Below are 27481 nucleotides of genomic sequence, written 5' to 3' on the forward strand. Positions count from 1 at the left end.
TGACTTGTGAAGCTAGCATAAGCCCACAAAAAAGCCTGGTACTTTGGTTGGTTGTGTGGTTCATGGCAGTCTTTCCAGGGAAGGAACGAAGGTTGCTTTCCTGAAAGATGGCCAAAAGAAACCTGTAAGCACAATGGAAGCCTCAAGGTTTTGAGTGAAACAACTGGTACAGGCAAGGCCAGATGTGTGGCTCTGCTTCTGTGCTCCAAGGGGGGCAGACAGAGAAGTCAATCTAAAGGCTCCCTGTGTGAGTTCCAGCAAGGTAGACTCAAGGATCATAAGTGATCCAGGCTGCTCTTGGTGTGTTTATGCAAACGAACAGTCAAAATTAAAAGCAGGACTCAAAGTAGTCCCTGTAATAACGGTGAGGGTGATCTTAAGGAGAAAAATTGTAGTTCAAGGAAAATCACAATGCTTAGTATTGGACATCAGAATGGTGCAGCTAACTGTCTTGAAAGTTTGTTTTCATTTGAAAGTTGAAACTGAGTTTGTCATATCACCAAAAATGTACAATTTACAGGTACGGAGGACCTGTGAAATTGCTATTACTAAATGTTATTGCAGGAAGGACCTTGCAATTGAATGTCTTCTCAAAAGACAGTCTCACAGACACAGAGACTGGTTTGGGGATTGTTGTGTGAATTAACCTGTGTATTCTTCTGTTTTCATAGGGCATATGCCTATGACTTCATTACCTGAGTAATTGGTTAAATGAGTGAATGAATATAAACCTCGCTTAAGGAGCCCATTTTCATCATCACCCCCGAGACTCAACGGTTTGGCTAAACTAAGTGGTTGGGTTAGTAAGCAGTTTGGGCGATCTGTGGGCTTCACTTTAAAACTGATTTTCCCTTTTCTGTCTTAATAGCTTGAACAGGAAAAGTTTAGATATCTGAAAGGAGGGAAATCATAATATATTCCCTCAGCCTGAGTAAAGTATAATGGACTACAAAAGCTTTGGATAGGTGTAGCATGCCTTGTATACCTTCCTCCAGGTAAGCCATACCTAAGCCCCTGCCTTTGTCATTTAATGGTTATGATTTAATTGTGCCTTCCAACTCTTTCCAAATCTGTCACCTCCAGAATATAACCAGGATGCCAATGGTCCAGTAATGCCAGCCTTTGGACACCAAGCCTGCGACTTCCTGGTGACAGCCAACTGACCAGGATTCTGTAAGGTCCTTCCCCTTATAGGAAGGACTCCCTCCGTGCTGCACCCCCCCTTTCAGGGCACCCCTGACCCATGGGTGGGTAAAACAACATCCATTTCCAGCCGGAAGCAGTTACAAGAAGATGAGACCTTCGTCCATTGTCCTTTAAAAGAATTTAAAGTGGGTATATCTAAAAGGAGGGTGCAACCAAAGGGTCCCCAAATAGAGATTTGGAGGACAAAATCCCCAGAAAATCAATTAGAAGAAAAGTAGACTAGACCTTAAGATATACTCCTGCTAGCAATCACTATAGGGCCCTACATTTTAAATAGGGTCATAGCCTTTATTAAAGAAAGAATAGAAGTAGTAAAGCTAATGGTTTTATCCCAACCCTATACCATTATCCGTAGTGATGAAGAGTCAAGGGTTTGACAACCCTCAAGAGAAAATGGGGGAATGTTGGGAATAAGGAAATTAAGAACTGAATTTCCTCTAATAGACAAGAACCACATTGTAGCTAAAAGGAAATGATAAGGGAGACACAGGGCAGTTAAGCAAACATCCTGTCTAGCAGACGCTCTCCTCTGAGTAGGCTAGGTAAGTAGTGCTTTGTAGTTTTTAATGAGAAAATAGAAAACTAGCTAGCTAGAGCCAGGAGATTACTAGGTTAATGAACAAACAGCCTGCCTTCCCGCCTTATGCAAAAATGCTTGGTTTGAAATTCCCGCGCGCGGTCTCTGTAAGCGAATTGCTAACTGCCACATCTGCTTCTGTATAACGCTTGCTTGCCTGCCCCTAGATAAGAAAGTAGTTGTATGCGCTCGCGGTGGCTCTCGTTTGCAGCTCCTTGTGGGCACTGTGTCGCTGGACACTTTGAGAGTTCGCCCCTGCGCAGGTTAAACTTGGCCAATAAAATAACATCTTTGAACCCCTGAAAGTCTCCGATATTGGCTCTCACATGTGCTGGATGCTACAAGCAGGATGACAGCTAGTTCAGGGGGTGGGGGAAGTTAGGGGGTGGAGGGATTGAACAAAAAGGAAAAAGGACTCATGGACATGGAAAACAGTGTGGTGAATGCTGAGGGGAGGAGTCATGAGAGGGCTAAATGGTAATGGAAAAAATACAGTAATGATTAAATTTTAAAAAAGAAAGGAATGATGATACAAATGTATATGGCTTAGGAAACAGTCATATCCCATGGATCTTCACAAGAACTTACAATAAAAGTATTGCAGGGATCATTCCCATTTTACATGTAAGGAATTTGAAGTTGCATCATATTAACTTCTAATTTATCCAGAATTATTTAGAAAGTCTGTGGCAAAAGATAAAGTAGATATCAGCTCCCTACCCCACCAGTACCTAGAGTAAGGTGAGGCAAGTGAAGCACCTCAGGCACACTCTTAGGGTCATGTAAGTACAAGATTAGCAATGGAGAGTAGGTGCTTCCTAATGTACTTTGAATCCTAATGGCCTCACTTGCCTCACTCAGACCCAGAGCTACTCCTGACTCTCAGTTAGAATTTCTTCTACCAGCTTCCATGTTTTCTGACAGACTATCATTCAATTACCATCTGTCATTCTATGATATTCTTCTACAACCCCTTTAGGACTGAAGAGAGGTGGAATGGGGCAGCTACTCTCATTTAACTGTTTCCAATCTCTTTCATATTGCCCTCTGTAACTGCCACTTCCAACTGTTGTTAGTAGTGGAAAGTATGGCTGCTATAACACATTCACTTAAAAATATGTGATGAATTAAACAAACTTCTGGCCAAGATGGAGGCATAGGTAGATACACTGTGCTTCCTTGCACAACTGAAAGAAGAACAACAACAAATTTAAAAATAAAAATCAACCAGAACTGCCAGAAAATCAAACTGTGTGGAAGTCTGACAACCAAGGAGTTAAAGAAGAAACATTCATCCAGACTGGTAGGAGGGTCAGAGATGGGTAACCAGGGTGGAGAGAACATACAGCAAGGTGACAGACCCATGGGTGAGGTAGCTGCTGGGTATTGAGTGGTCCCACATTTGTGTGTAGATAAGCCAGGGAACAAACAGGAAGCAAGACAGACCATGCAACCCAGGGTTCCAGTGAAGGGAAACTAAAGCCTCAAAACCTCTGGTTGTAAAAACCTGTGGGGGTTGTGGGGGCGGAAGAAACTCACAGCCTCAAAGGAGAGTTTGTTGGAGACACCCAAGTGGCCCTAGAAGGTACACGAACCCAACCACATGGGAATCAGCACTAGAAGGGCCAGATTTGCTTCTGGGTAGCAGGGGAAGTGACTGAAAGTGAGGTGAGAGCTAAGTGAGTGACAGTGCTCTCTCTCTGACCGTTCCCTCACATACAGAACCACAAGGCAGTGAAGTGGGTTGTCCTATCCTGGAGAATACCTAAGGCTCCACCCTTACAACATAACAGGTATGCTGGGACAAAAAACAAAGTCCTAAATGAAAGAACAGATCAAAACTCCAGAAAAAGAACTAAGTGATGAGGAGATAGTCAACCTATCAGATGCAGAATTTAAAACATTGGTAATCAGGATGCTCACAGAAATTATTATGAATGCAAAATAGAGGAAGAAGTGAAGGCTATACAAAATGAAATAAAGATAAATGTACAGGGAACCAACAGTGAATGGAAGGAAACCAGGATTTTCTGCTTTCAAATCAATGATTTAGAACAGAGGGAAGAAATAAACATTCAACCAGAACAGAATGAGGAAACAAGAATTCAAAATAATCAGGAGAGGCATAGGGACCTCTGGGACAACGTTAAACATTCCAACATCTGAATCATAGGGATGCCAGAAGGAGAAGAGTAAGAGTAAGACATTAAAAACTTATTTGAAAACATAATGAAGGAGAACTTCTCCAATCTGGTAAAGGAAACAGAATTCCAGGAAGTCCAGGAAACCCAGAGTCCCCAGAAAGTTGGACCCAAGGAGAAACACACCAAGACACATTAACATTAAATTACCCAACATTAAAGATAAGGAGAGAATCTTAAAAACATCCAGAGAAAATGAGACAGTTACCTAGAAAGGAGTTCCCATAAGACTATCACCTGGTTTCTCCAAAGAAACCTTGTGGGCAAGAAAGGGCTGGAAAGAAGTATTCAAAGTCATGAAAGGCAAGGACCTACATCCAAGATTGCTCTATCCAGCAAAGCTATCATTTAGAATGGAAGGGCAGATAAAGTGCTTCCCAGATAAGGTCAAGTTCGAGGAGTTTATCATTACCAAGCCCTTATATGAAATGTTAAAGAGACTTATCTAAGAAAAAGAAGATCAAAAATATGAACAGTAAAATGACAACAAACTCACAACTAGCAACAACTGAACCTAAAAATCAAGAACAAACTAAGCAAACAACTAGAACAGGAATAGAATCAGAGAAATGGGGATCACATGGAGGGCTGTCAGTGGGGAGGGGGAGGGGGAGAATGGGAGAAAAGGTACAGGGGATATGAAGCATAATTGGTTAGTAAAAAATAGACAGGGGGAGATTAAGAATAGTATAGGAAATGGAGAAGCCAAAGAACTTATATGTATGACCCATGGGCATGAACTAAGAGGAGGGGTGATGCTGGGGGCATGGGGCCTGCAGGGCAGAAGGGTATAAAGGGGAGAAAAAAATATCAGACAACTGTAATAGCATAATCAATAAAATATACTTAAAAATATGTGATGAATTAGCCTAGGCTGGGTAGAAAAGTCCTTCAATAAAGTATGGTGGATACAGTGTGCCTACGGACTGACAAAGCTAATTATTTTAAGTAAATATCTGTTATGTCCAAAGGAAAACTCCCTTGAAGCAGTGGCCTTCCACAACTATAGGCAGACTCATATAAAGCTCTACTTTGTGGACTTGCAGGAGTGTGGGGTGGAGTTGGGATCTCCTTTAATGTCTTTCATGAAACATAACTTGATTCTTTGAAGATGAATTTGATTTTTGAAAACAGCAAAAATTCAGTTACTTCCAAGCCTGCGAATGAGGTGAAATACTGCATTGAGCCACTATTTTTTGTTCAAAAACAAGAAGTGAAGTAAATAATGTGATTCACTTTCTTGTGTGGTAAGTCAATTACAGAGTACAACTTACCATGTGGACGTGACTATGTTGAAGGCCATTGCTCACTTTGATGGAGAAAATTTTGTGTTGGAAAAACAAACCAATCTTACTTCCTTACCTATGTGATATTTGGGAAGCTTGAGAAAAGAGTCAAATCTCCTCAGTAATACAATTCTTATTTCACCATCCAATTTGATCTAAATTTCTTTAGATTTCTCACTGTGTACTGACCTTAAGCAGTAAAGAAATTATTTTATTTTTAAAATTTCTATAATAACACCAGCTTGGGATTCATTTTGGCACAATCTGAAAATATACTTAATTATTCATGTGAGGTCACTAAGATAGAATCTAAATTACATTTTACAATAACTGCTCACAGCTGTAAGCCTGCCTGGGTTAGTAACAAGCTGACTCTTATCACAACATTGATTTCAGACATTAGTGCTGCATAATAAGAACCATAACACTGGGCGCCCTGCTAAGCACAGTTGGAAAAGTCAAGCATATTGCCTCATGAATGGTTCTCCATAGACCTCACTGATGGGCTGCAGTAAATATTTGGAAATTTGCCTAAGGTTAATTACACATGGCCTGTAAATTTTAATGGGAGTGATGGAAGTCCCTTGTGTTTCATGCTTTGAAAATTCTTTGCTCAGTATGCTTAATCATAATTTTCCTTTCTCTCAATAACCCATTCATTACATAATCACTTAGCACTAATTTTTTGAAGCAAATGAGTCTATATTCACTTCTAACTTCCTTTTCACAGAAACAGAGTCTTTGAAATACTAGAAACAGCCAACTCCCACTCCCCACCATTCGATTCCAAATTGTTCCCTTTCCAAGATAAACATTGCTATTTCCTCAAGTGTTCATCTTATCAAATGGTTTCACAATTGTCTGCCTGGATTGGAACTCTGTGCATATATTATGATATTCTAAATGTGACTTCAGCAAAAGATAGAGATTGTTTCAGACTCATTCCATGATGCAGGTAAAATCATGACATATTTCATTTAGCTTCAGTGCATCCAGAAAAATACTATTCCTAAATCTCTAGTGTATATATGGTTCAGTAACTGGAGGACCATCTTTGTGCATGACTTCAACCATGGACCCCAAGAAAACTGCTTCAATAAAAGTGCTACTAAGGTTTTCATCCTTCTGACATGGAACAAAGTGAAAAGACTAGCTGATATAATCCATTATTATTTTATTTTACTCTATGTTTTCAATACAGGTACTTTTGTGTGCATTTGTACTCTGAAATCATATGTTTCTAGAGATTAGGGCCAATTTCCAAATAACTATTGCTGGGCAGCATCATAACAGCTAAGATTCTTCACACTTGTTTTTGATGATGCTAAGTTTTTGTTCCTGAAACTCAACAACTTTTCAAATGTGTTTTTCTAGTTGATCACTACCTTCGGTGGTTTAGCAAAGTCATACTAGGGATAATTTAGACAAGTTAAGGGTTCTTTGAAATTTTTAAATAGGAGGACAAAACTTTCCTTTATCCTCTTCTAATTAATTGGAAAATTATTTTTTAAATTTTGTATTATTGCTTATGCTGTTACAATTGTCCCAATGTTCCCCCTTCAGCCCCCTCTGCCTAGCCCATGCTCCATTCCCATAGTCAATATCCACACCATTATCCATGCCCATAGGTCCTTCATATATTTTCTATGACTAATCCCTTCATCCCTTTTTAAACAGTCCCCACTTCCTTCCTTCCCTCTTCCCACTGTCAGTCTATTCCATGATTCTTTGGCTCTGATTCTATTTTGTTCATTAGTTTTTTAGATTCCTCTTATAAGCAAGATCATGTGGTATTTGTCTTTTACAGTCTGGCTTATTTCACTTAGCATTAGTCTCCAGTTACAATCATGCTGTTACAAAAGGTAGGAATTCTTTCTTTTTTCTACTGCATAGCACTCCATTGTGTAAATGTACCACAGATTTTTAATCCACTCAGCTACTGATGGGCACTTAAGTTATTTCCAGCTTTTGGCTATTGTAAATAACACTGCTATGAACATAGTGGTGCATAAGTTCTTTTGAATTGGTGTTTTGGGATTATTAGCATGTGTTCCAAGCAGTGGAGTCACTGAGTCAAAAAGCAGTTCCAAGATGGTAAAGGAGTAAGTGGAAGCTACACAAATCTCTTCCCAAGAACAATTTGCAACTAAAACTAAATTGTAAAGAAAGCATCCTGAATAACAACTGACTACTAGCTGCAGAGAAGCCTTATAACCAAGGACAGACAGAAGAAACTACTTCATCACAACAAGATTGGCAGGGAGTGAAGAGAAGGTGGAAGAAGGCTGGATGGGTTCCCACAGGCAGCTGCTAAAGTGTTGGAGGGATATTAGTGGCCGGTCTGTTCTACTTGAGACATGTGGGGTCTAAACCCCAAGTTGGGCTCCCCAGCCTACACAATAAGAGCCAGAAAGAAAACCAGATAACATCCACCTGTGAAAAGCAGCAGGTTTCTAACAGCCAAGTAGAAAGGGCTGCAGACGTAGAGAGCCTCTTAAAGGGCCAATGCACAAAATTTCATTTGCAGCCACTTACCCTGGGCTCTGGCAGAGGAAGGCAGGGTGACTAGAGATATTTGAGGACAGTCTTGGGATGATGGCTCTGGGAAGAGAACTGAAGGAACATCAGCCAGGATCCCTGTGTTGAGTCATTCCCCATACTGCAGGAGCCATCTTTCTTCCACTGGCAGAGCACTTACCTCCAAGTGGCAGCAGCCTGAGGAGAAGCAATAGCCCCACCCACAGGAATCACTCTGCCCTACACTGTGGAGCTTAAGCCAGACTGCTGATTACACCTTGATTAATTTAAAAACAGATCATTTAACAGCTGATTAGTTTAACAATTAATGCAGAAAAAGCAAAGTAGCAGTCAAAATGAGAAGTCAAAAGAACAGACACCAAATGAAATAACAGGAGAAGTCTCTAGAAGAACTAGATGAGATGGAGACAAGCAACTTATCAGATAGAGAAATTAGAGTAATGATTATAAGAATACTCAATAGCATGAAAAAAGACATAGAAAACATAAAAAAGACCAGTCATAAATAGAGTGCAATATCTGAAATAAATAATTCACTGGAAGGAATAAATAGTAGGTTAGAAACAGAGGATCGAATCAGTAATTTGGAAGACAAGGTAGATAAAACACCCAGGCAAAGCAACAACAACAACAACAGCAACAATTTTTTTTAAATGAAGAGAGCTTAAGAAACATTTTGGACAATATGAAGCATAACAACATCCTCATCATGGAAATACAAAAGGAGAAGAGAGTGAGCAAAGGATCAAGAACCTATTTGAAGAAATAATGACCAAAAAGTTCTTTATTCTGGTGGAGGAAAAAGACACACTAGTCCAGGAAGCTGAGAAAACAAGTTGGACCCAATGAGGCCTATACCAAGACACATCATAATTTAAAATGACAAGGTTAAAGACAGGGAGAGGAATCCTAAAAGCTGCCAAAAAAAAAAGCAGGTAGTAACCTACAAGGGAGTACCAAATACACTATCATCTCATTATTCAACAGAAACATTTCAGGCCACAAATGAGGGGTGTTAAAAATTCAAGGTGATGAAAAATAGGAACCTACCATAAAGACTACCCAGCAAATCCATCATTTAATATCGAAGGAGAAATAAGGAGCTTCCCAGATAAGAAAAAGGTAAAGGAGTTTGTTAACACAAAACCAGTACTGCAACAAATGTTAAAGGGCTTGCAAGGTGGAGAGAGAGTGGGAGGGAGAAGGAAAGAGGAGGAGGAGGGGAGGGAGGGAAGGAAAAAAAAGCAGAATAAAATAGTCTAACAATAAAATGGCACTAAATATGTATCTATCAATAATCACCTTAAATGTAAATGGCTTAAATGCTCTAACCAGAAAACACAGCATAGGTGAATGGATAAGCAAGCAATTCCCACATATATACTGCCTCCAAAAGGCCCATCTCAGATCAAAAGATACACACAGATTAAAAGTAAAGAGATAGAAAAAAATACCTCATGCAAATGGAAAGGGAAAAAAACCCTGGAGTACCAGTATTTATACCTGACAAAATAGACTTTTAACACCAAGGCTGTGGTAAGAGACAAAGAAGGACACTGCATAATGATAAAGGGAATAATCCAACAATAGGATATAACTTAGTAAACACTTACACACCCAATATAGGAGCACCTAAATATGTAAAGGAAGTCTTGATGGACATAAAAGGAGAGATCAACAGAAATACAGTCATAGTTGGGGATATTAGCACCCCATTGATTTCAGTGGATAGATCTTCCAGAGAGAAAACCAACAAGGTGACAACAGCCTTAAATGACACGCTAGATCAAATGGATTTAATTGATACCTTCAGAGCATATCACTCCATTTTTAATTTGGGGGGGAAATTCCATACATTTTTCCACACTGGCTACACCAGTCTGCATTCCCACCAACATGCACTAGGGTTCATTTTTCTCCACAGCCTCACCAGTATTTGTTGTATGTTGATTTATTAATTAATTGTTAATAACAGCCATTTTGGCAGGTGTGTAGTGATATCTCATTCTGGTTTTAATTTGCATTTCCCTAAGGGCCAGTGATGTTCAGCATTTTTTCATGTTTAAGGACCATTGGTATGTCCTCCTTGGAGAAGTATCTATTCAGGTCCTTTGTCCACTTTATTTATTTATTTATTTATTTATTTATTTATTTTTAGGGAAGGAAGGGGGAGAGAGAGAGAGAGAGAGAGAGAAGAGAAACATCAATGTGTGGTTGCTGGGGGTTATAGCCTGCAACCCAGGAATGTACCCTAGCTGGGAATCGAACCTGGGACACTTTGGTTCCTAGCCCGTGCTCAATCCACTGAGCTATGCCAGCCAGGCTTTGTCCACTTTTTAATTGTATTGTTTGTCTTCCTCATAGTTAGTGGTATGAGTTCTTCCATATTTTGGAGATTAAAGCCTTGTACAATGTATCATTAACAATATGTTTTCTTGTACAGTCAGTATCCTTTTCATTTTGGTGGCAGTTTCTTTAGCCATGCAGAAGCTTCTTAATTTGATGTAGTCCCATTATATATTTTTCCTTTATTTCTCTTGCCCTAGGAGATATATCAGCAAAAATATTGCTACATAAGATATTTGAAATTTCACTGCCTATGTTTTCCACTAGGATTTTATGGTGTCATAACAAATATTTAAATATTTTATCCATTTTGTGTTTATTCTTCTGTATGGCATGAGTTGGTGGTCTAGTTTTTTTTTTTCCTTTTTTTTTTTTTGGCATATACCAGTCTAGTTCTTCCAACACCATTTATATAAGGGGCTGTTTTTCTCCGTTGTATGCTTGTGCCTCCATTGTCAAATATTAATTGACCATAAAAATATAGGTTTATTTTTGGGCTCTGTATTCTGTTCCATTGATATATGTGTTCTTATGCCAGTACCAGGCTGTTTTGATTATGGTGCCCTTGTAGTATAGTTTAATATCAGTTATTTTGATCCCTCCAACTTTTCTTTTTCCTCAATATTGCTGATGCTATTCAGGGTCTTTTTTGTTTCCATAAACATTTTTGAAGTATTTGTTTTAGATCTGTGAAATAAGTCAGTGGTATTTTAATAGGAATTGCATTGAATCTATAGATTGCTTTGTGTAGTATAGACATTCTAATGATATTAATTCTCCAATCTGTAAACAGGGTACATGCTTCCATTTATTTGTTTCTTCCTCAGTTTCTTTCTTCAGTGTTCTATAGTTTGCTGAGTACAGGTCTTTCACCCCCTTGGTTAAATTTATTGCTAGGTACTTTTTTTGTTGTTGTTGTTACTATAGTAAATGGAAATTTTTTAAAGTTTCTCTTTCTTATAGTTCATTGTTAGTGTACAAAAATGCTATCGATTTCTGAATATTGACTTTGTATCCTATTACTTTGCTGAATTCACTTATTAGGTCAAGTAGTTCTTTAGTGAAGCCTATAGGGTTTCTTATGTATACTATCATGTGATCTGCAAATAACAGTTTTACTTCCTCCTTTCCAATTTGTATGCCTTTTATTTCTTCATCTTGTCTGATTGCAATGGGTAGGACTTCCAGTACTATGCTGAATGAGTGGTAAGCAGACATACTTGTCTCATTCCCGATCTTAAAGGAAACACTTTTAGTTTTTGCTCATTGAGTATGGTGTTGGTAGTAAGTTATTTGTATATGGCCTTTATTATCGTGAGGTATGCTCTGTCCATTTCCACTTTGCTGGGTGTTTTTATCATAAATGGATGCTGGAATTTATCAAATGTTTTTCTGCATCTATTGATACTACCATGTGATTTTTGTCTTTCATTTTACTTATGTCATGTACCACATCTATTGATGCAAATATTGTATAATTCTAGTATCCCTGGCATAAACCCCACTTGACTATGGTGTATGATCTTGTTAATGTATTGCTGGATCCCATTTATGAGTATTATGTTGAAGATATTAGCATCTTTGCTTATCAGATATTTAAACCTGTAATTTTCTTTCTTGTGTTTTTACCTGGTTTTGAAATTAGGATAATACTGGCCTTATAAAAAGAGTTTGAGAGCCTTCCCTCATCTTAAAATTTTTCAAATAGTTTGAGAAGAACAGGTGTTAGTTCTTCTTTGAATGTTTGGTAAAATTCACCTGTGAAGTCATCTGGTCCAGGGCTCTTGTGTGCCTGGAATTTTTTTGATCACTGCTTCCATTTTGCCAGTTGTTATCAGTCTATTCAGGTTTTCTGCTTCTTCCTGATTCAGTTTTGGAAGTGTATCTTTCTAGAAATTTATACATTTTGCCCAGGTTGTCCAATTTCTTGGCATATAGTTGTTCATAGTAATTTCTTACAATCCATTGTATTTCTGTGGTATCAGTTGTTACCTCTCCTCTTTCATTTCTGGTTTTATTTACTTGGATCCTGTCTCTATTTTCTTGATGAGTCTGGCTAATGGTTTGTCAATTTTGTTTATCTCTTCAGAGGATCAGCTCCTGGATTCACTGATCCTTTGAATTGTTTTATTCATCTCTATATCATTTAACTCTGCTCTAATCTTGATTATTTCCTTCCTTCTACTTAATCTGGGCTTTGTTTGTTGTTGTTCCACTAGTTCTTGTTAATGTAGGGTTAGGTTGTTTATTTGAGATTTTTCTATCTTCTTTAGGTAGACAGACCTGTATTGCTATGAACTTCCCTCTCTGGTGTACCTTTGTGTCCCATAGGTTTGGGGTTGTTGAGTGTTCATTTTCATTTTCTTCCAGATACTTTTTGATTTCTTCCTTGATCTCACTGTTAACCCATTCATTATTTAATAACACGTTATTCAGCTTCCATTTATGTGAATGTTTTGACTTTTTCTTGAGATTGGTTTCTTGTTCCAAGCCATTTGTTATCCAAGAACATGCTTGATATGATTTTAATTTTCTTGAATTTGTTAATGCTTGCTTTGTGTGCTTTCATGTGGTCTGTCTTTGAAAATGATCCATGTGCATTTGAGAAGAATGTATATTGTGTTTCTTTGAGGTGAAATATTCTGTAAATTCAACTTAGTCCATTTGATCCAGAGTGTCATTTAATGCTGCAATATTTTTGTTGATTTTTTGTTTGGAAGATCCATCCATTGTTGAGAATGGGAAGTTATTTTTATGAAGATTAAATATTCATGTATTAAATGATATTCTGGAGTGTGATAAATTATGAGACTGCATCACAAATGCTACAAATTTCAAGATAAGATTTGAATATCTATCAAATAATTTAAAGATAACCTAAAACATGTAGGCTACTGCATGCAGTCTTACAGAATATTTTTTAAAAACTTAATTTTTAATTTCTCAGCAAATTAAAGACTGACATATTCATTTTTATAGGATACAATTCTGTGGGGTGTGGGCCCAGCTCCCACTCAGAGATGCACAGGAGCCACGCCCATGAACAGGTTCTCCTGTAGGGAATAAGGCCTGAATTGTATCTAGACTGCTATTAGACTTGCTTTGATAAATCTCCCTCACCCTGAATTGAGGCAGCAAGTGCCTACTGTAACTTCCTAAAATCTATGCTAAACCTTCTAAAGATGAGTATAACCAGTTCAACCACTTTTCCTTTTGCATTTGCAAATATCCTTTTTCTGTGATGTGGTTAGCAGCAGCATCTCCTCTGTTTTCTGTAAAAGGTAACCACCTAAAGTGAACCTGTGCATTGTAAATGAGGACCATCATGTAATGTGCCCAGAAAAGAATAAAGGCCTGTCATGGCAAGGGCTGAAGCTTTTCTCCTCTTGAGAGAAAAGCCATGTCATCCCTTTTCCTCCACAGGACTCAGTAGTCCGTGTGAATTTCTCATGTCTCATCCACAATGTGGCAGACCCCACAAGCCAGGATCTGCATCACATTTTAATTGAATGTACTTATGTAATGGCTTAATAAAGCCTGCTGCTGCCTATTATGATAACATCATTCAGAATCTATGATTTGGATTTGTTCTTGTTGACTTTTTACCAACAAGACTAATGTATCTAGTCTGATCCAGTTTGGTTCTTGTTGGGTGCTCCTGGTATTTCAAAACACACTCTTGAGGTGTTGGCCAATTAGCACTAGGCATTCTATGTGGACCCAATGAAATTAGTTTATTGACATGAGTGGTGTTTTGGCCAAGAAGCTTCACTATGTTTCACAGCCAAGGCCAGTGTATATTACTGCAGGTTGTTATCTGGTGTTTGGTGATGGCTACAAAGGCCACCAGGCAAGAATAAAACTTCTCTTCAGAAGTCACCTAACGAGACACTGCAGATGCCCATAGATGCTGGCTCATGACTCCCTCAGCTTACAGAAAGGAAAGTAAGTGGCTGTCTTACCTGGCACTCTTCTTTGATCAAGGAAAACAATTGGGGGTAGGGGACAGTCCTATTAATCCTACCATTTGCTATATACAACCTAAATGGTTTTAAAAACATCTCTTTTTTCATTGTTTATGCTATCACAGTTGTCCCCACTTTTTCTCCCTTTGCCCACTTGCACCCAAGCCCACCCACTCCCCTCCCTCAGACAGTTTCCATATTGTGGCCTTATAGTATAGTTTGATATCAGGTATTGTGATACCTCTACCTTTGTTCTTTTGGAAGGTTGCTAAGGCTATTTGGCATTTTTGTGATTCATATAAATTTGGGGAGTATTCATTCTAGATCTGTGACATATGTTTTGATATTTGAATAGGAATTGCATTGAATCTCTGGATTGCTTTAGAGAATATGGACATTTTAATGACGTTAATTCTCCCAATGCATGAACATGGTATATGCTCCCATTTATATGTATCTTCCACAGTTTCTTTCTTCAATGGCCCATAGTTTTCCAAGTACAGGTCTTTACTTCCTTGGATAAATTTATTCCGATGTATCTTATATAATTTTTATTGCAATATTAAATGTGATTGCTTTTTTAGTTCCTCTTTATAATAGCTCATTACTGGTGTATAAAAATGCCATAAATTTCTGAGGATTGATTTTGTATTTTGCTACTTTGCTGAATGCATTTATTAGCTCTAATAGTTTTTTGGTGAAGTAAAAACCATCTTTACCTCTAAAGTCAATTCCAAATCTACAATATTTAAACCTTCATTTGTGCATTTCCCTTTCAATGATCTAAGTGTCATATAAGACAAAGATTTTAGACATGATATTTTTAGATCCAGATGCAAATATATATGAAATAACTACATCTTAATAGAGCTTACCCTTTAACAACATGGATTGGAACTGCATACATTCACTTATGCATAGATTTTTTTCAATAAATATAAAGTTAGCTATCTCTATACTCTGGTTTTGCATTTTCGCTTTCAACCAAACACAGACTGAAAACAGTATTTTCAATCTGTAGTTAGAAATCTGTAGAAGTGGAGAGCTGACTCGAGGCATTACTCTATGACATTTTGTACAAAGGACTTGAACATATACAGATTTTGTCATCCGCAAGGGTTCTGGAAATCAATCCCCATGGGTACCCAGGGACAACTATAGTTAAGGTTTTGGGGCACCAAAAGTTACATGTGGATTTTCAACTGCACAGGGGTTGATGGCCCTAACCCACATGCTGTTCAAGGGTCAACTGTAATTCAATTTGAACCAGAAAATGTCAAGGAGAGAAACTATGCAGCTATGCTATGAACATATGCAAAATAAACAGTACACAAAGAAAAATCAGACTTTGCTCTCACATTTGCAATGAAATTTCTCCTTTCCTTGTAACTGTTGTTTATTCTAGTAGAAATTCTTGTCAAATGCTATATAATAAAAAGGTTTTAACACAAACAAGATTAAAACTTGGGGGATCTCTGATTTCTGATTTTATACCTATAGGATTAAAAAGACTTCTGTAGAGAAATAAAAAGCTGGAGCAGTTCACTCAAGGGGAAAATGTGATTTCCGTAACTACATTTCACTTCAAACTTATAGAAACAGCATAAAAATCCTATACTCAAATAAATGATAAGTTAGCAATTGTCTTTGACTTTTGATTCCTCTTGCTCATGTTTCAATAAGTACACAGGATCATTCAACTCTTCCCTTTACAGACACAGGGTAAAATACCTTTATGTCTGGAAATTGGCCCAGATAGGTATCCAATGTCAGCAAGGACCCATCCACTAGTTTTTGATGGAAGTCTTCCCATAACACATCACATTTCTGAAATAAAAAGAGAAATAAAGTGATAAATGTGAAATTAGTTTAATTGAATACCTTTCACCAAACCTCTAAAAAAATCTGAAACTAAAATATTTCATAAGTAATGATGTGTTCCCAGATAGATGCTAGAAAGAATGTAGATTGTTTAATAATACAATAAAATTTCTAGGCAGTTTAGCTACCAGTTCTAAATCACAATACAGGCTATTTAATGGTCTGGCTCATTCAAAAGTCTATTTCTGATTCTGAATTATTAAAGAATGTAGATCCTCATAGGTGACCTTTGGGCTAAGAGACTGTGAATAATTCCACACAGATTGCTTCTGAAGCCATGTAGGAAACTAGAAACCACTCCAAACAAACTACCATCACTGAAACTTCCACAGAGAGAGCAAAAAAATTATTGCCATAATGGGAAAGGATCTTCCATTTATAGAGTACCAATTGTGATAATACACAATAAATATTAGGTATTACTACTACTACTACTATCACTATGTCTAGGCATTAGGTCAAATCAGCTATTTTCAACTGTTCATTTCACAGCACACATAAAATAATTACTAAAATTTTGTGGCACACCAAAAATACTTTTTTGGTATTTTTGCTAATCAAACAAAAACTTTTTGCTGATCAAACAAAAAAATAGGTGTAATTTTGATTCATTCACACAAGATGCCTATTGTTCTGTTGACTGTTGTCATTTTTTTTTACAATCTAAGGAAAAAGAGGTCAGTTGAACAGGGCTGCATAGGACAGACTCTATTTCCCAGCCTCCACTGCACTAAGTGTAGCCATGAGTCTAAGTTCTGGACAATGTGATGTACTTTCAGAAAGTATCCCATAAAGGATGCTAATCTTTCATGCATCTTACTTCTTGCTAACTAGAAATGGGAGTTGACAGCCAGTGTTCAGAGAGTCATCTTGAACCTGGCAGAGGCAGCAAGACTGTCAAAGATGGATCCCTGATGCTTGTAAGTCCAGCACATCATCCTTGGCTCACCACCTCCAACATCCTTTATGTAAGAGAGATAAGTTTCTATTATGTTGCCGTTACATTTGGGGGTGGGGGTGGGAGAGAAATTTCCTTTTGTTTCTTCAAAAAATAATCCTATTTGTTATAGATCCAAAAATCAAACATTTTGTACATACAAAACATACAAAAGAGGCTGTTTAAATCCTCTGTATAAAAGGCACCTCTTCTGATTTGAACAGACCCTCTGAAAATGCAGTGTTCAGTTCCTTCACCATTAAAAGAATCCATATTTAGATCTTCAATTGAAGATTCCAAAAATTCTAGCAACCACAAGGACCAAAGTAGGATAGCAGCTGTTTCCTTAGGAATAAATGTCAACAATGGCACCTGCCACCCATACAATGTAGTAGTGTTCTGAAAAACATAGGTGTCTGCTATTCCCTTAAAAACTCTTCATTTCATAACAAATTTTTAAATTATACCCCATTAATAAGAAATTTACGAAATGAGTTAAGCATTTAACATAATGTTAAAACACAGTATTTTTGTTATTGAAGAAATGGGACAATATGTAATTACTTAATAATTGCATTGGAAAATGCTGTGTGGAGGCTGGTTTTGGAAAGTATCCTGAAAGTTTTCAAAAGAGGGAACAGAGTCAACACAAGTTTTCCTTATAAATAAATCTCTGCTTTTCTCTCAGTCATAATGAGATTATAAAGATCAAAGTGCGGATGTCAGAATTCTCACGGAGCAGCCTGGCATTGAACTGTTAATCCATCGTTCCAACTGCTGTGTAGATGGTCAGCTCATCACATATCAGGCCTACCCCTGAGTCATGGAAGCTATATCTCCTAAGTCTTCTGTGCTTCAATGAGCAGCAATGGCTCCATGTCGCAGGGTGTGACAAACTACTCTTCATTTTAATGAAGAACTTGGATGTGACAGAACCCCTGACAGGTGGCTTTCTAATGCCAGTAATAATACAAGCACTGTGCATGATAGCAGTGACATGAATACAAAAACTATAAATGTGTTATTAATAGGCACAAGTACTTTCCTCATGCCCATTTTGCACATGAGGAAAGTAAAGCCCAAGAAGGTTAAAGAGCTTGTCCAGCCTCATACATCACACAGACCTGCCCCACTCTACCTTCAAAAGAGTGACACCCATTTGCTCACTTTTAGGAGGCTCTCAGCTAGAAGTTGGATTTCAGGTGTTCAGACATGTCTAGGAACAAAGTCTCCCATAACTCAAACTCCTATTAGCAAGCCAACTACATCTCTCCTCGGGTTCTTCCAAGCAATGAATGGGTTATGTGTTGCTTAAGTGAAATAGATGCTCTTTCTAGTTCCTGTCCCTGCTTTCGAGGAGGGATAGGAAAAGAAGCAGAGTTGAAGCTGGTTCACAAGCTCATGCCATGTGCCCATTTTCCTGCTGAAATGCACTATTAGGATGTGGAGTAAGAGACAGAAAAATGTTATTCTTATTTTGAGGAAAAAATGATCTTTAACACACAGCTTTCTATCTAAGTGGTTTTACAATCAGTTCTCTAATCACTGAATTAGGGACGATCTGGGTGGCAGATCTGCATGGTACTTTTCTGGGTACATGATGTCCCCTCATGATTAAGACCAAGAAACGGTGAAAGGGAGTCAGGAAATAGGCTGAGTGGGCAGAACTTGCTGGGAGCCTTGCAGAAGCGCCCAAGGCCTCTGATATGCTGCCATCCTGGCTCTTACCTCACCAACCATCTTCACATCCTCTCGCCCATACCAATCAGGCTCATAGACTTCATGCAGTGACTCAGTGAGCTTCATTGAGGCTTCTTGCATCCCTAGTGTTGGAGAAAAACAACTCCTGTCAGATAGAATTGGGAGAGGAGTCTCTTCCTCTTTCCCCTACTTTTCTAGGTGAGAAAAAAATCTTTGTTAATCATTTAAGCAAAAATTGTGAAGGCACAACTGTTAATTGTACCTGTAACCACATCTTTGCTTGAGGGTCTCTAAGACTTATCTGATTACAGTGTGCATTTCTATTATTTATGTGATAATAATAGACATCAGGTCTTGACAAAATCAACCAAATCTTCTATTCTGAAAACAACCATAAATGAGTCCTATTATGTGTGTTGTCATTTGCTAAATGACATGGAACCATAAATACATAGGAAACATAGAATACTTGTCCCTAAATCTGTAGAGTTCTAAAAATAAAATTAATCCTAAATTACTTTAAATATAAGAAATAAAGCATTTTTTAGAAGCAGGTAAAAATAAAATCAATAGGATTTTAGGGCTTAATCATTGTTTGAAAGTGGTTTAAGTGGCCTAACAATTTTCAAAAGAAAAAAAATGTTTTTTTTCCCCAGTGTTATTAAAATCTATACATAGAGTTTTAAATCAGAACTGTCAGAAAGGTTAACATTCTTAATGTTAAATCAGTGGGTCAGAATTTCTGTAGAAATACATTTGGTATGCTATAAAAATTAGGTTATTAATAGGAAAGATACAGGTTCTGAGTGAAACACGATGATATAAAGTATCATCAAGTCTCCTTCAAAATCCTCCTTCAAAACATGGAGGTGAAGCGTGGATTGCCATGTAGATAGCTCAGCCTGAGAACAAAACATGGTAAATTCTTTGGCTGGTGACTGGGAGAAGTGCTTCTTTAGCACCAGTTCCAAGAATGAGACCTGAGTGAGTTGATTTCTTGGCCTTTGTATTTAGGAAATATGAAAAGGGATTAGATAAAGAAAGGGAGAAGAGAGAACAAATTGAATGCTATCATTAGAAACAAAAACACATCTCATAAACTTAATGCCAGGGAATCGAAGATAGAAAGTTTTTGTTAAACTGAAAGCTGCAACATTCTAGACTCAACCACATGCTCGTTAGATTTAAGGAAGGCTGGATTCAACTGTGAGAGAAAAACAAACACAAAATAAGATGTCTGAAATGATAGAAGCATACCCTTGAAGAGTATGTGTAAAAGTCAACATGTAATCTGGTATTTCATAGTACTTTTATATTCTCTAGGCATACAATAACCCACTTTCCTTCCCCTGATAAGAAGATACATATTTGGTCTTTGCACCTTGTTGGTTTGAAAGCCTAGACCCCTCTCCCCATGAAGTACATCCCTGAGCATGTTACAGGGTCCCTTGACAACAGGCTGAAATACCTTAAGCACAAGATGAAGCCCCAGCAGGTAAGGGTGGAAAAAAACAGTGATGACTTAAGTCACTGGGAATGCTGATGAAATGAGACTCTTGTAGATACAGCAAAAGTCCAAAAAAAAATCATACAAAAGCCTGCATCTGTCCCCTAGCACTTTGAATTCAAGCAAGTGAAGATGCTCTCTCTTGCACATGTGGTCACTGCAAGGTGGCAGCAATATAATCTCAAGTGTCCACATTCACTCCTCCCTAAGTACAAACAAGTCTATATAAGCAATGTACCCCTCAAATTCATACCAAAAGTTAGTCACTGATGAGCCCCTTCCATATTTCTATGTCAAAAGGTTTCTAAAGTTTTCTTTTCTTTATAAACTACTATTTACATAGGTTCTTAATGTATTAAGAGGAAGAAAACGAAATAATGGCATTAAAGGACCAATAATCTTTATGATAAAAATAAAACTGTGAATATAAGCTTAAAATAAAATTACCTAAGACCTTACTCATTGAGGTTAAAAGCAAACTGTTGCAGTAAATATGTCTATTAGCACGCAAAAATAACTACTAATTCCTGTGTGGATAACTAGTGACAGATAATGTGGAAAAAATCCATTTTGGCATAAAAATTTTTCTAGAACTCACTATAGGAAGTACTAGGATTGAAACACAAGTTAATAACACACAAGCCTTGCTAACCTTAAGGAGCATAAAGTCTGGCATAGAGATTTCAGGGATTTAGAATTTACTTTGCTGACAGAGCATAAGAGGAAAAAAAAAGCTAAAATCCAAGGTCCTTCCAATGCAATCTGGCAACATTAAAGTGGAATAGATGCTAAATGGCATTTAATAATATATAATAGCCAACATTTTCTTATAAGATCAGTGATTTCCATAGAAGAATTACTGTCTTACTACTAGACAGGAACCACTTTGCTCTTCAAAATTTTGGACTTTCTCCACGACATTTATTGCAACCTCCTGTATTTACATGTGCAACTAAATTTGTGAGTTTCCATTTCTGTCATCTTAGGTTTGTTGCATAGATTACATTGCTACATGAGTCCTCTTTGCTTAAGTATCCTGAAGGCATATGTTTTAGTGAAAAATAACAGTTAAATGCATTATTACAATAACTAGCAGCAGCCATAAACCACTAACAGAATATCTAAAATATTGCAAGATTTATCCATTGTTTAGAAGACAGTCATTTAAGAAGACAGGGGTTGTTTCAGGTGAAATGAAGTCTTTAGTGTAGAGTGTCAAGGTGGAGAACAACTAGGAAGAAAACAGGCAGGTTGAGAGACAGCTCCAGAATAGTCAACCCTACCACTGGGGTCATGCTGACATAAAAAGTCATATTCAATTCATTACACCATCTGGGCCACACTCTATTTAGAGGAAGGTCTTCTGTGTTCATTATCCCTGTTTTTGGCCTCCACCACTACCCATATGCCAGTGACTCCTCACTCTGGATCCCTCTTGAACACTTCCAGTTAGATGTCCTACTAGTACCTCAAACTTCACATATTCAAAACAAACTGAGTACTTTCTTGTCAAAACCTGCTCCTTCTCCTCTCCCCAGTTCTCATAAATACCACGCAGTTGTTCCAGTTAGAAAACTGAAAGCCATTCTACATGTATCCTCCTATACTGAGTTTGTCAGCAAGACAAGACAATTCTGCCTGAATCTCCAATGAAGTCCCTTCCTTCCATATCCCCTGATACAGTGCTTGAAAGACACTCAATGTCTCTTATTTAGATTATATAAAATAATCCACATAAATGGTTGAACAAATACTTATACACAGCAAGCATTCAAATGTTAGTCTTTATAAAAACTATTTTTGGAGACAGTATGGCAATGTAATTAAGATTATTATTTGCAGTCATTCAGCCTTTGTTAAAATCTTTTTTCTACCATATACCATCTGTGTGATCTTAGGCAAATTACCTAGCTACCCTAAAACTCATTTCTCCAAAGTGTATATTACTAAGAAATAATAGTACATGCCATAGGTTGCAGTGAGAATTATATGAAATTACATAATTAAAGTTTATGTCAGTGTCTGGCACATAAGAGCTCAATAAATGTTGGCTATTATTACTGTGCTAGACTTCTAAGTCTCCTTGGAGTTTCATTTCCTCTAGCCTGAATTCCATACAACCACAATAATTATTTTTCTAAAATGCTAATCTGGTAATGTGACTCATTCCCTTGCCTATAATAATGCAATCACACCCTTCCCCACTGACAGAATAAACTCCTAGTATAATACATAAGCACCTCTTTGTACAAATGCTACCTATTTTTCAAGTCTCATGCAGCTCAGTTTCCTGCTTGCTATTCACTAATCTATTTGTTCCCTAAAGAGCTCATGCTCCCTTCTGCATCCTGAGTTTTTGTACATGTAGCTTCTCCTTCCTGGAAAGTCCTTCCACCATCAACCTCTCATTTGTATATCTTATAACCTGATGACCAGGTATTTTCCCTTCCTTGGTCCATTCAAGTTTAAATTCCCAGGAAAGACCATTCCTGACCTGGTATCCTATCCCTTAGGTGGAGTGAGGGGTTTGATCTCTGTCATGATAGCACATGTGTGGACAGAGTTGACTCCATTTTGAAAAGCTGAGTCCAGCTTCAAGCTAATTCACCAGCTTAACTTCTGAGTGAATAAGCCCAGACCTTTAACCACTGAGTAGACTCTGGAATGTGTACAGAGATTTCCAGCTAGTCACAGAGTTTCCATTATTCTTTCTTCTGGGGCAAGGAGCTCTAGATGTTATCTACCTCATTATTTCACCCTGACCCCAGGGCCTTCCCATGTCTGGTCTTCCCCTGACTATCCACACACTGATCAAGAAGGTGAAAGATGAAAAAAAAAAAAAAAAGAAGGTGAAAGATGGACTTCCAACCAAGAAGGTGTAGATAGATACACTGCCTTCTCACACAAGCAAAGGAAGGACAACAACAAATTTAAAAACAAAAATCAACCAGAGCTGCCTGAAAAATCAAATTGTATGGAAATCTGACAACCAAGGAGTTAAAGAAGTAATAATTCATCCAGACCAGGAGGAGGGGCAGAGAGAGGCAGCCCAGCAGAGAGGATTCCAGATAATGGCTGGAGGACCAGGTGATGCAGCAGCTGGCAAAGTGGGTGTTCCCATATTTGTTTGCAGATAAACCAGGAGGAACAACTGGGGAGCAAGACAGACCATGCAACCCAGGGTTACAGTGTGGAGAAATAAAGCCACAAAACCTCTGACTGAGAAAAACCTATGGGGGTTGTGGTGGTGGGAGAAAATCCCAACCTCACAGGAGAGTTCACTGGAGAGACCCACAGGGTACTAGAATGTACACAGCCCAAACACCTGGGAATCAGCACCAGAAGGACCCAATTTGATTGTGGATAGCAGAGGACATGACTGAAAGCTGGCTGAGTGCCAAGCAAGTGCCATGGTTCTCTCTTGGACCCTTCACCTACATACAGTGCCACAATACTTGTGTTGCCCCACCCTGGTAAATACCTAAGGCTCTGCCTCTTACTATGTAACAGGTGAACTGAGACCAAAAAAAAAATATATGGCCCACATGAAAGAACAGATCAAGCTCCAGAAAAAATACAACTAAGCAGTGAAAAGATAGCCAACCTACCAGATGCACAGTTTAAAACACTGGTAATCAGGATGCTCACAGAATTGGCTGAGTATAGTCACAGATTAGAGAAAAAAGTAAAGGCTATTCAAAGTGAAATAAAGATAAATGTACAGGGAACCAGTGGTGAAGGGAAGGAAACTGGGACTCACATCAACAGTTTAGACCAGAGAGAAGAAATAAACGCTCAACCAGAACAGAACGAAGAAACAAGAATTCAAAAAAATGAGGAGAGGCTTAGGAACCTCCAAGGCAACTTTAAATGTTCCAACATCCGAATCATAGGGGTACTAGAAGGAGAAGAGAAAGAGGAAGACATTGAAAAATTATTTGAAAACATAATGAAGGAGAACTTCCCTAATCTGGTGAAGGAAATAGACTTCCAGGAAGTCCAGGAAGCTCAGAGAGTCCCAAACAAGTTGGACTCAAGGAAGCACACATCAAGGCACACCATAACTATATTACTCAAGATTAAAGATAAGGACAGAATGTTAGAAGCAGCAAGAGAAAATGAGACAGTTACCTACAAAGGAGTTCCCAAAGACTATCAGCTGATTTCTCAAAAGAAACCTTACAGGCAAGAAGGGGTCTTGGAAAGAAGTATTCAAAGTCATGAAAGGCAAGGACTTACATTGAAGATTACTCTCTCCAGCAAAGATATCATTTAGAATGGAAGGGTAGAAAAGTGCTTCCTAGATAAGGTCAAGTTAAAGGAGTTTGTCATTAAGCCCTTATAAAGGCACTTACCTAAGAAAGAGAAGATCAAAAATATGAACAGTAAAATAACAACAAACTCACAACTAGCAACAACTGAACCTAAATAAACAAAAACAAATTAAGCAAACAACTAAAACAGGAACAGATTCACAGAAATAGAGATCACATGGAGGGTTATCAGCAGGGAGGGGGAAGATTAGGAGAAAAGGTACAGGAAATAAGGAGCATAAATAATAGGTAGAAAATAGACAGGGGGAGATTAAGAATAGTATGGTAAATGGAACTTATATATATGACCCGTGGAGAAGAATTAAGGTCAGGGAATGATGGTGAGAGAAGGGGTATAGGGTAAAGGGGAATAAAGGGGAAAAATGCAACAACTATAATAGCATGATCAATAAAATATATTTAGAAAAAGGTGAAAGATGCAGAGATCGTAATATCCTATTGCTGCCTAGCACCCATTTCTGCATGTAATTTCCCCACTAAACTCTCTAAACCAACAAGCTGGATTTGTTTGTTCATTGGTTTCTTGGCCCTTCAAGCATCTGGGTACCACTTTGCATACACAGACTTTTATCAGACCAGCACATCATGCATATTTCTGTTAAAATACATACTACTAAGCATATCTGGCTTTTAGATTATTCTCCCCATCTCTACCGCAAGCTCCATGACAGCAACCACTGTGTCTTGTTTATCTCTGCATCTCTATCCCCTAGAACAGTGTTAGTTAGGCCTACCCATAAATGAGGCTCAATGCAATATTTGCTGCTAAAATAAATGAGAGTACCCTCACCAGTGCAGCTCAGTTGGTTGGGCATCGTCCTACAAAGCAAAACAAAGGTCGCTGGTTGGAGTCCCAGTCAGGGCACATGCCTGGGTTGCAAGTCCAGTCCCCCATCAGGGCATGTGCTAGAGTAGGGATGTCAAACTCATTTTCTTCAGGGGCCACATCAGACTCATGGTTGCCTTCAAAGGGGCAATATAATTTTAGAACTGTACAAATGTAACTACTCCTTAACTGTTAAGGAGCTGGAATTAACATTCAGCCCCTAGAAGGCAACCAGGAGGCTGATGTGGCTGGCCCCTTGTGAAAATGAATTTGAGAGCCCTGTGGTAGAGGCAATCAATTGATGTCTCCCTCACACATCAATGTTTCACTCCCTCTCTTTCTCCTTCCCTTCCCCTCTCTTTAAGAAGAAGTATATAAAATCATTTTAAAAATAAAATGAATGGGAGTGTAAGATCTACCTTACAAAGCCCAGAAGAAATAATAAATACTTTCAACCTGCTGACAGATGGGGGTGGTGGTGGGGAGACTGAGCAAACAAGTAAAAGAACTCATGGATACAGGCAACAGTATGGTGATGGCAGGGAGGGAGGTGGGGAGAGTAGGCAGAGGTGAAAGAGGGTATAGGGGATATATCATAATGGAAAAAATACAATAAAAATAAACTATTAAAAAAAGACTATACTTAGTATAATTACAGAAGAATATAAATATGTATGCAAGATAATGCATATAGCTTGTCAAGGAATTATTTGTTTATTAAATGATAATTAAATATATCATGTTGGGAATTGCCCTGCCTGGTTTCAGAAGCTGTAACCCCCCCCCGCCCCCCCCCGCCATGGCTAAGGCTTAGGGAGCGACCTTCAGACCATAAGCCACTAAGGAGACAGAGCATATCTTCCTGGTAGGGGTACTGCTTCTGCTCCTTTTTCTACACCCTGCCTGGCCCCCAATGCTTGATTGGCTAGGCAATGATGGGTAAGATTCCCAGGGGGAAATGATCTAAGACAGGCATGATCATGTGGGAGGTCCCCAGGGAAAAAAACTTGGGGGCTATGGAGAAAGGGGGTGATGGACCCTCACCCCTCAGCTTTGACAAAGCCTGAGTCCATATTCTGTCTGCAAGAAGTCTCCTAATCTCTTGGCTGCCTTACTTCCCCTGCCTGACTTAATCCTGAAACAATGACAGGGTGGTGCAGCCCTGTGCTGAAAGAACAGGCTCCCCAGGTGATCAGGCCTGAGAAAGAATACATAAATCCTGTGAAACCTGCTTTGCTAAGAATGTTCTTTTTTTTCCTCTGTCCAACATGTTTAATTAAACTTGTTTTTTTATTTTAATCATTGTTCATGTACAGTTTTCTCCCTTTTACTCCCAATCCAGCTCACCCACCCAGCCCTCCCCTCTTCCCTCCCATTACCACCCTCCCCCTAGTTTTTGTCCATGTGTCCTTTAAGTTTGTTCCTATAAACCCTTCCCATTCTCCCCTGAAATTCCCTCTTCTCTCCTCTCTGGTCACTGTCAGCCTGTCCTCTATTTCAGTGTCTTTGGTTATATTTTGCTTGTTTCTTTGTTTTGTTGTTTAGGTTTCTGTTAAAGGTGAGATCATATGGTATTTGTCTTTCACCGGTTGGCTTATTTCGCATAGCATAATGCTTTCCAGCTCCATCCATGCTATTGCAAAGGGTAGGAGCTCCTTCTTTCTTTCAGCTGCATAGAATTTCATTGTGTAAATGTACCATAGTTTTTTGATCTATTCATTTACTGATGGGCATCTAGGTTGCTTCCAGAACCTAGCTATTGTAAATTGTGCTGCTATGAACATTGGGGTGCATAGGTTCTTTTGGATTGGTGTTTTAGTGTTCTTAGGATAGAGTCCCAGCAGTGCAATTGCTGGGTCAAAAGGCAGATCCATTTTAGTTTTCTGAGGAAGTTCCATACTGCTTTCCATAGTGGTTGTACCAGTCTGCAGTCCCACCAACAGTGCACTAGGGACCCCTTTTCTCCACAACCTCTCCAACACTTGTTGTTTGTTGCTTTGTTTATGATGGTCATTCTGACTGGCGTGAAGTGGTATCTCATTGTGGTTTTGATTTGCATAGCTAGCGATATTGAACATCATTTCATGTGTCTTTGGATTTTCTGTATGTCCTCCTTGGAGAACTGTCCAAGTCCTTTGCCATTTTTTAACTGGGTTCCTTGTCTTCTTAGAGTGTA

At 38.4% G+C, this 27481-nt stretch overlaps 1 protein-coding gene across 1 annotated transcript in view; it reads right to left on the bottom strand.

Moving 5' to 3' along the window:
* The window catches only part of AMPH (amphiphysin), a 286397-nt gene that overhangs the window by 93501 nt on the left and 165415 nt on the right, over positions 1–27481 (bottom strand). Inside the window, 2 exon segments of the mRNA XM_036010809.1 lie at positions 15851–15946; positions 18666–18760. Coding sequence (XP_035866702.1) covers positions 15851–15946; positions 18666–18760 — 191 coding nt within the window.

Source organism: Phyllostomus discolor, chromosome 10 (genome assembly GCF_004126475.2).
Source record: "Phyllostomus discolor isolate MPI-MPIP mPhyDis1 chromosome 10, mPhyDis1.pri.v3, whole genome shotgun sequence".
Lineage (NCBI taxonomy): Eukaryota > Metazoa > Chordata > Mammalia > Chiroptera > Phyllostomidae > Phyllostomus > Phyllostomus discolor.